The sequence below is a fragment of the Bicyclus anynana genome, chromosome 9, assembly GCF_947172395.1.
Source record: "Bicyclus anynana chromosome 9, ilBicAnyn1.1, whole genome shotgun sequence".
Classification (NCBI taxonomy): domain Eukaryota; kingdom Metazoa; phylum Arthropoda; class Insecta; order Lepidoptera; family Nymphalidae; genus Bicyclus; species Bicyclus anynana.
Window position 1 is genome coordinate 17,275,737 of NC_069091.1, and position 14,799 is coordinate 17,290,535.

Genomic DNA, 14,799 nt, shown 5'->3' on the forward strand with positions numbered 1-14,799 from the left:
TGGTCCGATCCGAATCGAATGCATAGACTTATTAGATCCTTAGACCATTAAAAGGAATGGACCTGTTTCGCACCCAAATTCACCAACTAAAAAGTCCGTAATTTTTTACGACGGGGGACATTGGGACGAGTTAAACTCGCACATCGAAAACATTTAACACCATTATGTATATTCTGTGTCCGTACACTACACACAACTATATAATTTAGGAGTTAAAATAAGTATTTTAAAATTTTCACTAATATCAAACAGTAGTTTATAATGAATTTTTTTTCATTGCCATAAATAAATTTTAGCCACGGAAGCCATGGCAATGAAAGCACAGCAATGAAAATCAAGGCAAAAATATAAAATAACAAATATCTATTATTAATCTTATTCGAAGTAATAAGCACTTCACAAACAAACAAAACAGAAATAGCATTCTATCGAGTGCTTATTAAGAAGATATAAATTCAAAAAAGAGATTATATTCAAATATAGTTATACCTACCCCTACCTATCCACGGCGATGAAATAAAAAATGTCTAGTAACATAAAAATCAAATACATATTTACATTTAAGGCTTGAAAAGGCACTGTGAACGTCCGTTCTTCGTCGAGCACTTGGGTGGCACTAATTGTAACGTTTAGCGTACAGTGGGGTAGATGCAAGTCGTTAAATAAATATTTTTTTTGGAGCGAGATTAATCGTGTGCTACACATAGATTACTATCTCACCTAACTTAAAAAAAATGCTACAATATTAAATTATGTTTATTGTACCGATTTCATCGATGCCACATAAGTTTTACAACTGAACACAGGAAGGATCTGAATAAAAATCCGCAGACAGAGAAGCTAATTATAATTATAAAATAATAATATAACAACACTGTACTGGAAGACCTCCCCCCTCCCCCCCTCAACTAGGTCACTCTTCGCTCTCTTCAAAGTGCGTGCGCGGCGCGGTGCGGTGCTGCTCGCGGCGAATGCGCGTGGCGCGCACCAGCTCGGGCGTGGGTGGGCGGCGCACCGGTTGCGTCGACGCCATGCGCAGGTGCGTGTACAGCGGTATCTGCATCCGGAACAAATGTACAGTGAGTGACTGCCTCATGGTCCCTGTATGGGCATACCTCCGGTTTCCACGCGAATGTATCAGGGACCCATCAACTGATCAGAGTGAGCAGCCGGGCATTCGTAATACAGCTACACCGCGAAACGAAAGCCTTTAAAGAATTGGATTGATAGGCAATGAATACATACGGTCGAAATGTCGTGAGTTGATCTGGGTTGGTTGACCCCAGCTGACGGGCGATATAAATGTGTAATGTGTCTAGTGTAGGTCATGAATTGTGTATTGGACAGTGGTACAGTATAACAGTGAACACCTACCACCAAGTCGTCCGCGTAAAATTCAGTTTTCCCGCTTGAATCATGGATTTTTCCGGGATGTCTTTAACGGGTATGATTAAAACCTAGAGTAATATAAAATCTAGGTTTTAATCTATTTCCGTTTCAAATTTCAAACAAATTCAATGCCCCTCATTAGGTATTACAGTTACGAAAGCAACCAATAAGCCACCGGCTATACAAAAAGACACGCACGGTGGGCAGCGAGTCGTCGAGCTTAGGTGGCGCCTGCGGCTCGGGGCGCTGCGGCAGCGCCAGGTGGCGGCCCAGCAGCGGCTCGGCGGCGGGCGCGCCGAACGTGCGCGTGCGCAGTTCCAGCGGCGTGATGTCGCGCAGCAGGTCCGGCGCCACCTGCCCCGGCACGAAGCGCGACACCCAGCCGCCGCGCCACACCTGCGCAGCATCGGGTCATGGTCGGGGGAGCCTTCAATACATAGCTATTCCGAAAAAAGGTGTACACTTAGATAATTGGACTACCCGAAACCCGCAAAAGATTGACTACAATAAGAGTAATCGGCGGTTTAAATTTCTTCACGAAATTGTATTGTCGGATGCAATCCGTAACCGACGGCTCCGAAATAGATGCGGGTGTCCCCACGAAAATCTTGTATTGCGCAGCTTAACGCACGATGTTCGGAAACATTATAAAGATTGGATCCGACAGTGGACACCTACCGCCAATTCGTCCGCGTGAAATTCAGTTTTTCACAATTCCCTCTTATTAAATCTTTATGTAAGTCCAATTCTAACACTACTTGTTGCCCATGATTCCCTACTGTGATGATCTGAGAGGTGGTTTATAACTATGGGCCTCATAAGAAGGCTCAGTTAAATCGGGCGACCGACGGAGCGAGCTACTCGTATGCTTGTGAGTTTCACTTCGAATTAGTAATGAGGATATCCGCAAAAGAACCAAGGTCATCGAGTTTCGAAGCCGAAGTGGCATGGGTCGAATGGGCAGGGCACATAGTTCAAAGAGCCGGTGGACATTGGCGACCCAAGGTGCTGCAATGGCGACCCCGCCGCCGCCGCCAAGTCTATGTACAGCTGTGGACGCCCATCAGCAACCTTTTCACGTGTACTAACCTTGAAGGTGGTGAAGCTGGCAACCTTCCTGACGTCGGGCGGGAAGCGCGTCACGTCCAGGCTCCACGGCACGAAGCTTCCCAGCGTGTGCAGGTACTCGCCCGACAGCCGCCATACGCGCACGCTGTAGTCCGACGAGCCGCTGCGGGACATGTCACGCGTTATACGGGTTTCACACAGGACGATTTTCGCCGCACCGCAAAAATCGACCGTGTACATGACAATTCAACTACGTCGCAATATCGTTAGATATAATTACATGCGACAATAAGTCGCATGTAACGGGTGACTAAAATCGACTTTGTAAATATCCCTTTCACGCACGCAACCAGCACAGTGTAGTGCAGTGTAAGCGCTGGTCGGTGGCACTGGTGGCACGCTGGTGGCAATGTCTCTGACGGAACCTGAGCACAAGCCGCAGGTCGTCCAGCTATGCGAACGTGGTGAAGCAGCGCAGGCGCTGGTCGGTGGTAATGTCTCTGAAGGAACCTGAGCACGAGCCGCAAGTCGTCGAGGTAGGCGAGCGTGGTGACGCAGCGCAGGCGCTGGTCGGTGGTAATGTCTCTGAAGGAACCTGAGCACGAGCCGCAGGTCGTCGAGGTAGGCGAGCGTGGTGACGCAGCGCAGGTGCGCGCGGTAGCTGTTGAGCAGCAGCGGCAGCGGCTGGTCGCGCACGCAGCGCTTGGCGCGGCCCTCGATGCGGTCGCGCCACAGGAACGGGAACGTCAGCCGCAGGAGCGGCATGTTCACGTGCACCTGCACACAGCATACGCTCAACATGCGCGACGATGCCAACTCCTTCACAGTCAGCCCGTCAGTCGTTCACCATTGCGAGAATTTAATTTTTCGGTACTTAAGACTTGTGGATACGTGCCGTATTCAGTTTGTCCTCACCTTTTCATTTCGGAGGTAGTTCTTCATGAGCCACACCTTGATATACCCCGCGGTGGTGCCCGTGAACAGGTAGTCGTTGTCCACGTCCGAGGCGAAGGCGGACACGTAGTCGCCGACGGTGTGAATCCCCTGGAAGGCGCCCTGAATGCCGCCGGCCGGGTGGTCCGACCAGCACTGCACCTGTCCGTTCTCCAGACTCACCACGAGGGACGCTGCAACACAGTTCGGTGGTATCAGCGGAGAAGATTTGACCTTCTATTTCATTTTGATTGATTTATTGATGTTTTGCCGCCGCTGATTCTAGATCTAGACGCCCAAAAACGTCCTTTACGATCCTGACGATGACATAACTAACGACAATGCTTCGACAAGCAACGCAAACACAAGCTACATCAGCGTCTTCGCCGGCGAAGACGAGGTCCCCGATATCTGACGTCACCCAGACGTGGGCTTTTTAACTCACGATCTCGGGGCCGCCCAGACTGATACACTCAGGCCAAAACACTCTTCCCGAACGGCCCTCTAAGCCGAGGTCCGAGTCTCAGAGGAGACGCCCTCAGAGAGTCGTTCCGCCCATCTACTCTGCTTCTGCCTTCGGGTCCCATCAAGCGATGCTTCTGCGCTCGCCCAAACCCCTCGGTGACGCCGCTGAGGTCCCATAAGGAGCCTACGGCACTTACATATTCAGAAAAAAAATACATTATACTATCAGGACATTAGGAGTCTAAAGTCCTGTAGTAGGCCTAGTATGCGACCAACAATATAATCTCTTAAAAGAGAAATAGACAAAATGTCGACCAATGGCGGCAGAGTTATTCCAGTTTCATCTCTTTCGTCCCAATGCAGTGAAAGAGAAAGTGGTATTTCCGGTTGCGCCGCTATTGGTTAACATTTGTCTATTTCTCTTCACTAGATATGTCGTTGGTCGCAGGTTAGCTTTACTGATAGTTTTAAGGTAAAATTACCGACGCGCATGTGGCAGGGTCGGGCGGTGAGGAAGAGCATGGCGTGCACGGCCAGCTGGCGCATGTGCTGCGCGCGCGGCGGCAGCGTCACCGTGGACACGCGGCGCGCGCGCGCCTTCTGTACCGCGGCCGCCGCCCGCAGCGACTCGCGCCCGCCGCCCACGGACACGCTGGCGATGAAGTTCCGTTTAAGATTGACAACGACCATCGTGGTGTCCCGTCCTTCAACCGAATCAATCGCGGTCAATGTGTCAAAGGCCTTCCTACTTTTAGTCGCTTCTATTAGCTGCGGATAATCTAGGCCCTAGCCCAGTATCGTCTTATCATTGTCGTCTTTTCTTGGCGGCCGGATATGCTCTTTTACGTAAAACCCTTCCAATATTAGTTTAGGGCTCCTTTCTACATTAAACAAAAAAGCCAAACTTGCTTCGCGTTAGGGTGGTGTGGAGTTCTCCATCTTGTCCTATCAATTTCAGCGCTTTAGTTTGCTGTGAAGCTGTTCCAGGTAGATTAGGTTAAGTTGAGTCAAAAATTCAATTCAAAATTAATTTAGGGTTGTAGTCTTTTTCTTTGTATTTCATTGCTTACTTTTTAAAAACTCATATTTTACAACCAGTAACAACTGGACCAGACAAAACATTTCTTGTACACTAATTCACATTATAATGGGCTTCACTTGACCTTGGGCGCATCATGGAGGAGGTGCTGCGGCGGGCGGTGCCGGACGCCGCGGCCGGCGGCGAGGCGGCACGCTTGCTGTACTGCAGCTTGATGCGCAGCATGGGCTCCGTGCAGGAGAAGCGTCTGCCGAGCGACAAGGCAGTGAAAATCCGCGCGCGATGAGAAATAAAAAAAAGTTAACTTCGACAAAAATTCGTTCTAACAATAATGCGAGTTGGCTATGACCGCGAGCGTCCCAGTTCCAAAAGGTTGCATCCTAAATCTGATTGCGTGCCTGTTATACCAGTGACACAGCAAACCTCTATGGTGGTTGGTAATGCTTGTTACATTCTAAGTGATGTTTAAGTTGTGTGAATTATTATTAGGTGCAGTCCAACACGGACGGGGGGCGGCTTTCCTCCTCGTTAGTGCCTCCTGCGTGTAGGGGCAGATGCCCACGGCATACGATTGCATACGATTGTACGAGATTAAGAGTTAAATATAGAATGTTAAACATCACCAATGTTTGTAGAAGTAACGCAAAGGCAGGCTCGACTTGACCGAAAAAGGGCAGGTCGGAGTTATAATAAAAACCTAATAAGTAAGTGTTCAGATAGCATAGTTTCTGTTTTGGACGCAATCACCAAAGCTAGAGATCGCGTAGACAAGAGTAGCCCGGTCGCTGTGAATGTGTTATTAAACGTGCATACACAGTGCTAAGCTGTAATGCGGCGCAGAACGCAGAACGCAAAACATTGATAGACATAAACAGACAAAATACAACCCAGTAGGCTTAACATGCAACTCACGATATGACGAAAGAGAAAATGGATATGTCTTTTTAACCGACTTCAAAAAGGAGGAGGTTCTCAATTCGGTCGGAATTTTTTTTTTTATGTGTGTATGTACACCGATTACTCAAAGACGCCTGGACCGATTTCAAAAATTCTTTTTTTGTTTGAAACGGTATACGGTAACGGTATAACCTGCTGATCAGTATGATCAGTATGAAGGCGGTGCTTAGCCGGTGTTGTCTTATTTTAAGCCATTTCTGACCACACTTTTCGGACCACATGCAACAACACTGTCTGCAAAATCTAAATCTATAAAATATTCTCACATGGCTTGGATTAATACATCACCGGCTTAGCACCGCCTTCATACTGATCAGCAGGTAGAACATATTATGATATTATTTTTCGCTTTTTAGTTAAGTGGGTACGTTTTTAGGTTTTGAAGTCGGTTGTATTTTTTTTATTAAAAATTTTTCTATGTCAATCAATGGCGGCAGAGCCGGAAACCCCTTTTCTCTTTCGTTCTATCAGAACCAATCCTGGGTTAGCCTATAAATTATATATGCAATTGCTTAGGACATCCCGTTTAGGGGCCGCGGGTGACAAAGGTGACCGACAAAAAAACTTACATACCTTATACAACCATACCATACATATACGAAAGCATATAACCAAATTCAAGATCCCCGCGTTTTTTTCATTACTTTTTTGTAGTTCACCTAAATATACCTACATTGGCCCATAGGATAAGATTGCTTAGAGCACCAAGTTTCCATAATCGGCACTGATCGGAACGAAACAGAGATCAATATTTCAGATTCGCTATTGGTCGACAATATGTAATTTTGTTTTCACGAGAGAATATATCGTGAGTCGCACGTTAGGCCTACAGAGAGTACAGCAGCACACTAGCCTGTACGGCTGGCCAGTCTCCAACTTCCAGAAGATGAGCTCCGAGTTGTAGGAGGCGGTGGCGAGGCTGAGCGGCGTGCGCGCGGCCGCCGCCAGCACGTCGTCCGAGTGGCGCGTCTCCCACGCCTTGCCGCTGGAGCTGGTGCCCGTGTCCTCGAACTCGGTCACGTGGCGGTTCCAGCCCACCGCTAGGATCCTGCCGCCGGGAACAATTTACTGCTGATGATCGGTACAACTCGTTCGTTCGTTAGTTGTTGTTCATTATGATATCTAAAGAAATTACCTAAAGTGCCATTATTATTAACATCTGACTGTAATCGGTAATTAATTTAAAATTACCACCGTATGCCCACCAACCCGCTTAGGAGCGGCGTGTTCGGACTAAGCCCCATATCTTCTCTCCTTAAGGCTGGAGGCCCTCTAGTGAAATAGGCTAAAAATGATGATTATAATGGAGAAAGTAGTTTGTATATGTGTACTACATCATTATTCAATTTATGATGAATGACCGCGTCGTCATCGCTTTCTGACAATTGTACGTAATACTTTCACTTCTAGAAGACTTTACAATTAATGCATTATTTTCTGTTTATGAGAGTGAGATTCACTGAGAGTCACTTGTCTGGCGTGGGCCGGTGATATTACAGACTTTCTATATTTTATTTAACGGTGTTTAGAATATAATGTACCTAATCACTACATAGAAAATGAATGTACCTAACCTTCCTTCAACCCAAAAACAATTGGTAACTTCACACATATGCTCTATTGCCAAGTTTCTAAGGCATACGCCAGTGTTGAAGTTCCACACCTAGAAAGGAATTTTCTATTAAATTCTCTGCTTGATTTGCTTTAAATAGAGATTAACGATACTTGCAGTGGGTGACCATGCCTTACGCATTCAAGGCCGTATGAGTTTAATTCTTACAACTGTAAAATATATTTGTGTGATGAAAATGGATGTTTTGCTGTGTCTGCGTGGTTTAGGTATATTTAGATAGTTAGCGACGTAAGGCGAGTAACCTTAGCATTATGTTGCAGTAAATATACAATCGCGTAATTTTCAATTATTTGACATCTATGTACGATGACCGCCATTTTAGTTCAACTTACTTGCCGGGATATATTTATTAGTTAACGGATTCTAATACGGACCTAATATCCTTACCCATAAGTTCATAACACAAGCTACGCTTGCGTACTTTCTAATAGATTGCGATATGTATTGTACTAATCTACACTGTTTAAGATTTGTATTTTTATGTAATGAATAAACTCGAAAATTACTGGACAGATTTGAAAAATTCTTTCACCGTAAGTACATTATCAGAAAATATCATTGGCTATATTTTATACACGGAAACGGGAACTACGCGGATTTTGCTATAATTATATAGTATATTGAATCATACGGTAACCTTGAGGGTACCGTTCCGGGCGCCGGTGAGCAGCAGCTGGTGGCCGGGGTCGAAGCAGGCGGAGGTGATCTCCACGGGGATCAGCTCGCCGTGCAGCAGCCGCGTGTGCGCGTCGCGGACCAGCAGGTTGCGCTTGCCTGCAGGCATATATTCCACTGATTTAGACTCGCCTCTAGTCTATCCGCTACGATACAGACAAAAATGTATTGCTGACAAATTCTGAGGTATTGCTGAGGAAGCAAAAAAGCGTAGTACAGACTGTTCACCTTATTAAGGTGAACAGTCCTTCACGCCACACCAATTGTCGAACTCAATTTCCGTCGTGTATGGAGTATTGCAGTCAGCTCTCCCAAGAATACCTACAGTTGGCTGCTTTGAACACTTTGGTCACCGAGCCAGGACTGAATTGGCGAAGACTCAACCCTTCTGACAAAATTTCAACGTGTTGATCATCGCCAGAAAGTTGGTAACATTTGGGTATTTCACATAATACATTTCGGAGAGTTTATGCGCAGGAGCTATTTGAGCGCGCACCACCGTCAACATTTTACCATCGCCCTGCAAATCAGCAGGTAGTCCATCCCTATGTCAAAGATACTCAAACCCCTTACCCTACATCCGAAGGTGCGATGTCCCAAATGCGATGTAAATGCTTACTGTAATATATAACGGACAACATCAAACTGATAACTGGGTGCAAACTGATCAGCCCCTGTAGCCAAATGGCACATCGATTCTCTTTCTACGATCGCTAACGCTTCGAAAACTAGAAAAATGTATGAGAATAACAGATCTTGATCACGTGACCTGTCGATAGCAAATGTCATTCCCATACATTTTTCTAGTTTTCGAAGCGTTAGCGATCGTAGAAGGAGGTTCGACGGGCCACTTGGCTACAGTGGCAGTACAGGACCGACGGAATCTAATTAGTTGGCGCCCAGTACATAATTTGTTTTTGTCAACAAGTACCTACCTAAATCTGATACACATAGTAATGTAATAATGACCTGTGACAGGGTCCCAGTTGATGATGATGCTGTCCATGCCGCACGTGATGACCACCTTGAACAGCGGGTTGTAGAGTACCCTGGCGACGGCGCGCGAGTGCGTGAAGCCGTCCGTGTGCTGCGGGTTGAGCTGCTCGTCCAGCACCAGCACCGCCAGCTTGATGGCGGCGAGGATGAACTCGCGCGTGGCGGGGTTGTACACCGCGGAGATCGGCGTGCGCTCGCCGATTTGCGACGGGACGTCGATGTACGTCTGGCCATGTGTACGTCAGGTTGGCTTGTATTGCCCAAACAAGTTATGTTACCTAACTAACATTATAAACACGAATGTGTTTGTTTATGTGTTACACTTTCACACCTAAACCAATTCTTCCTAGCGTAGTCCCACTACGTGGGGTTCGCTTTCCGGGAGAATCTCGCTCACTTTGCCCAATCTTGGGCATCTGACTTTTTGAGAGAAAAAAAAGCGTTTTTTGTTTGGCTCCAGGTACTTGCTCAAGACCAGTGACAGTGAGTACGGGGAATCCACGCCCCAGCGTGAGTAGCCTAAAATAATACCAAAGCCCAAGTGCATAAATAAATAAATAAATGAAAATTACGATTTATCGTTAAGAAACCTTATGACCTTCGAAAATTAAAAAATACATGGGAATGACATTTGTCACGTGATCAAGTTAACGATCGGATCTTTTATTCCCATACATGTTTTTAGTTTTTAGAATCAATCACGGTTTTAAAAAGAATATCGACGTGCCATGACACGGCTACAAGACCAGAACCTGCAGCACCATTTGTCAAAGTGACAGATACCTCTCACCTGCACGCACACCTGTCCCTGAACGTCCCACACCTTGATGGTGCGGTCGCGGGCTAGCGAGTACACGATCTGGCCGTTGCTCTGCAGCACCAGCGCCGTAATGCCCGCGTGGTGGCCGTGCAGCGTCACGCTGGCCTTGCTGGGCACGAAGGGGTTCCACACGCGCACCGTGCAGTCGGGCCCGCCCGTCGCCAGCACGTGCGCCTCCTCGTCGAACACGAAACATTGGATGCCCTGCACAGCGACAAATCTTCTCGTCCTTAAAAACACCATTTTACTTACATTTTTATCCTACTGTAAAGAGTAGGATATAATTTTTAAGCGTACTATGCACTTAGGTACTCTTATTTCTTTGGTAGACTACACCGTTTCATAATAAACCTCATACAAAAAGTATATACGTTTTATCTCCTACTTACTTGTCATTAGATGAAGTCATTTGTCTCAGTTGTGGTGAAAATAATGTTAAGGTAAACTAAATCCCAAAATTCCCCCGAGTACATCAATTATGTGGAAGACATCGATCCCCTCATCTTTCACACCTACATTTTGTTCCGATTTTATAATTTCTCCCACGAATGTAAAGTTACATTATCAGCAAGAGAGTAGGAAGTCCATATTTATTTCTACAAGAATAGTAATAAAAATATACATAAGAACCCCGTCATCTTAAGTAACTACTGCCGCTCTGTGCATCGCATCGCTTGACACCAGGTGGGTATTTTACTTCGACGTTATTGACCTCGTTTTATTTATTTTTACCCCTATTATCTAGAAAATAGAAAGAAAGAAAGAAAATAATTTTCAGACAGTCAATAAATACCCTATCCTTATGACAGCATGTCTTTCTGTAACCCTTAAAAAGAAAGGGTGTACAGCTCAGCATATGCCGTGCACTACATACACGTCCACGTTACACGTCGTATAAGGTTACGACCTTGTCCACCCGGAACAGGTTGTGTGTCTTAGACGCGGCCAGGTCGCACATGAGCAGCGCGTCGGCGCACGTGGAGCACGACACGACGCAGTGCAGCGACGCGTAGAACGACACCTGGCGCACCCAGTCGCTGTGCACGCGCGGCATCTCTGTCAGCTTCAACTCTGGCAACAGGCGCGGCTGGAGGACATAACTATTATTGTGGACTAGATTTGACTCGTCCATTGCCTGGTCCAGTGGCTAGCATATCCGATTTAAGCTGTCAAATCTTGAACTAGTACCAGCTGGAGTAGAGAAGTCGGTGGTATTACGTTCCCGAGTCTCGGAAATCAGTCATCGGAACATGTTACCATTATTTATACAATATCAACCAATGCTCCTCAAACCATATTGACGTAGCTCCATTAAGCTCCAAATCCCTTCTAAAGCCAATCTATGCAGAGAGAGAGAGGCTCTCTAGTGGACCATTCAAATGGGTTTACTTTCAGGGTGGTTCGATTTTCTTCATGTCAGGATCTGACGATGGCATCCTGGAGAAATCAAGCGGAACTTCCGAAAATCATAGAGAGAACTATTGCGTTTGTTAATTTTTTCATTAGGTATTTTTATGCACTACAATTTCAAGAAGGTCTAGAATCTTATCAATGATTTACAGAAGTTGCTTTTTGTTTGGGCTTGATTAATTTGTATTGGTGAGAACTTACCACCTAGATGGATTGTGACTGCATTAGATGATGAAGACGAAGGACAGTTAAGGCAACTCTTCGAGGGTTCACAGTAACTACCTTGTGTTTGGGCTCGATAAATTTGTATTCATGAGAACTTTCCACGTAAATAGGTTATGACTGCATTAGGGGTTTGGTGATGAAGATGAAGTTATGGGTATTAATTTTTGTGTTGGGAGTCGGTTGATTTATTTTTACTACGTTACGCGCGCATGACTTGGGGAGTAAGCTGGTGAATGCATTACGAAAAGTGTAATCTGGAAGGCAAACGGACGTTGAGAGGGAGAGATATAGAAGTTTTACTCTTGAGTTAATGATTACCAACCCGCTTTTGCAGATCAACGTGCCTCAGCTGTAAGAGCGCGCGGCCGGGCTTGTTGCGGAAGGGGCCGCGCTCAACGGGCGAGAACGTCAGCGCCCGCACCGAGCCGGCCGCGTCGCCGCAGATCAAGATCGATTGCTCGTTCGGATCTTTGTAGAAGTGATAGTGCATTGTGCATATCTGAAAATCCAATGTACCTTAACTTAGGTATTTAAATACATTAGATGCTAATTATTGTCAAAAAGGACTGTTTCATTCCACCTAATTAATACAGCAATATCAGGATCTAAGCTTTCGTCAACTTAAAATCAAAATTTGTTGAGCATTGATTGATAAATAATATTTATGAAGACTAGCAGAATCTCACGGTGTCATGCCGTGGAAATACGGGAATGGAAAGTACGCGCATAGAAAGACGTATGGATAAGTAGCATCTCGTCTCACCATATATTCCCAACTGGTTATGACAATCTTGAGGGTGAAGGTTTTGGCGGTGCAGTCGTAGAAGCGCAGGTCGCGCTCCGTGGAGCTCGTCACCACGATGTTGACGTCCGGCAGGCACACCATGTCCGTCACCCACGTGGTGCGGACCTTTAAGTGAGCTGGAAAGTATATCAGAGGTATCTTGGCGCTAGTAACGAGTACGACTATGAATTATGTTTTACATCACTATTTAGGTACAGTGACAAATATCGGACGCCATTATTGTTATTGCCTTTGAAAAGTTCGTTTGGAACGGAGATTACCTAACTCTAGTAGCGTCGCTATTTAAAATTCTACTAACCGAAAATAATAAAGAATGCTATCGAATTTTGCATCCTTGATGGTATTAAAATAATATCAAGTAAAACTTACGGCTGGAGGAGTACGCTGTCCGCAAGAGCGACATCTCGAGAGACCACCAGTTGATCGTGCCGTCGCGGCTAACCGTCATGTAATTTCCTTGCAATGGATCAGTGCTCCGATCCTGGAGTTGAAAACCTCGATAAGATTATATGTTGTGCCTGGATGTCCTCGACACCAAATAATAGTAGGTATATAGTAGCAGCTTGTCTTAACTAAAACAAAGGTCCTTTCCTTAGCGACGTCTGGACAGAAACATATCCTCGACACGGGCTGGCGATGCTGTGAGCGCATGAGTGTGGGCAGCCCCATGATGGGCAGCTGCAGCGTGGCACGCTGGTTCTCAGGATCGTTGGCGAAGTATCCGAGAAGCAAATTTGAAACGAGCTCGTCCCAGTCTATCTCACCCGTGCGGGATGTATTTATCTGTGGAGCATAATATGTCAGTACCGCGTATAGCTCTTGGATTGAAGTCGCAATTACTATTTTTTTTCCTTACGGGAGATGAATGGCGTTACACCCAAGTACCTCAAAAATAAAGACCACGTCAGATCTTCGTACCCAGCCCGCGGTTAAGTTTTATTACCTACGTACATCCGATAAGGCTCGTTACAGATTCAAACATTTCAATGCGGATAATAACGGCAATGGCGAAGCTTGGAATCTTTTGTCCTATACGGAGCTGCCCTGAAGTTGACCATTGTACGACTGATGTTGATGATAATAATGACCTCGTTATTAATCACAAACGTACTGAGGATCATGAAAGACTGTTTTCCAACTCGTAAGGTGCGGTTACCATCAAATACGCGTTCAAGGCGCTAAGTATGCAAAATACCACCATGTATCTCATCCAACTTCATAAAAGTTTTAAATAACGAATACGGCTGAAATGATTCGTTCAATTCAATCAACAATAACCGAATTTTATTGTTGATTGAATTGAACGAATCATTTCAAACACCTAATAGAAAGACTTGGGCTAACGCTAACTAGTCAATTAGCACCGACTCTTCCATTATCCGTAAGGCAAAAATTTATTACGGAATTCGAAGAATTTCTATCTAGAGGAGAAAGAAAAATGATGGCAAATGGGTTCTATTGTATAAATAAACAATAAAGTCATTATGAAAACTTTTTAAATTTATCAGTGCCGTAACCTTCATAAATAATATATTAAACTCTTCGTCGTCATATTCCACGTTAAGTAATGTCCTCAATAAGCTTCTGAATACCCCTGGCAGAATTTTATTCAGATAGGCCTGTTGGAAGGCCTCTTTGATCTTTGCCATGTCTGACATGGAACATCTTTCGTGGAGGGGCGCGTTCCGCCAGCGCAGACGAGACAGCGGTACTGTGCTACCCTCGGACCGGGAGGACATACACATGATTGACTTAATATCACTATCATTCGGCATTATTGTTTCTCTATCTCTATCTGATTCGTCAAAGTTATAAATTCAATTAATTCAACGATTTTTGTATTAATACACAAACAAGTTCAAACCATTAATGTCAATTTAATTATTACTCATCTGCAGTGTCAACCCAACATATTAATTTACTCTTTGGTGTCAACCACCTGTAGGTACTCACCCAAAGAGTAAATTGCACTGACTCAAGGAGTAAATTAATCAAAGATTTACGATTCGGTACATGAAATTAATATACACTGAGCTCTATCTTTGACAGTTTCTTTCAAAAACAAACAAATATTCGTAAAATTACCATAATTGTGTTGTAATTTCGTTGAAAACACAATGTTAGATGATTGCGAAAAACGAAAATACGATGAAAATTGTAGTGACTGATTACTTGAATGGTACACCGAGTTACATAATAACCCTGCTGATCCATAGGAACTAAGTGGAACGTAGTCTTCTTGGCCATTCTAATATTCCTTAGACCATTATTAGAATTGTCTATTGTTATTAATGGTCTAAGCTCGTCCTCCTCAAAAAATTACAGACTTTTTTGTTGGTGAATTTGGGTGCGAACCAAGTCCAGTTATTAATGGTCTAAGTAAT

At 45.0% G+C, this 14,799-nt stretch overlaps 1 protein-coding gene across 2 annotated transcripts; it reads right to left on the minus strand.

The window, feature by feature from the left end:
- Positions 1–832: 832 nt before the first annotated feature.
- On the minus strand, positions 833–14,792 carry LOC112043684 (WD repeat-containing protein on Y chromosome-like). 2 transcript variants are annotated; one of them, XM_052883578.1, is made up of 18 exons: positions 13,933–14,792; positions 12,995–13,198; positions 12,785–12,896; positions 12,374–12,531; positions 11,933–12,109; positions 10,883–11,062; positions 9,946–10,179; positions 9,129–9,381; positions 8,122–8,258; positions 7,426–7,514; positions 6,705–6,899; positions 5,019–5,141; positions 4,338–4,507; positions 3,373–3,584; positions 3,053–3,234; positions 2,479–2,620; positions 1,588–1,785; positions 833–1,057 (listed from the first exon to the last, which is right to left on the minus strand). In XM_052883578.1, the coding sequence occupies exons 1-18, from the start codon at positions 14,188–14,190 to the stop codon at positions 914–916; spliced, it is 3,168 nt and encodes a 1,055-aa protein (XP_052739538.1). In that variant the 5' UTR covers positions 14,191–14,792; the 3' UTR covers positions 833–913. The 2 variants fall into 2 exon arrangements, with proteins under 2 accessions (XP_052739538.1, XP_052739537.1); XM_052883577.1 differs by lacking the exon at positions 13,933–14,792 and having other exon boundaries at positions 1,588–1,829; positions 12,785–13,005.
- Between the last annotated feature and the right edge of the window lie 7 nt (positions 14,793–14,799).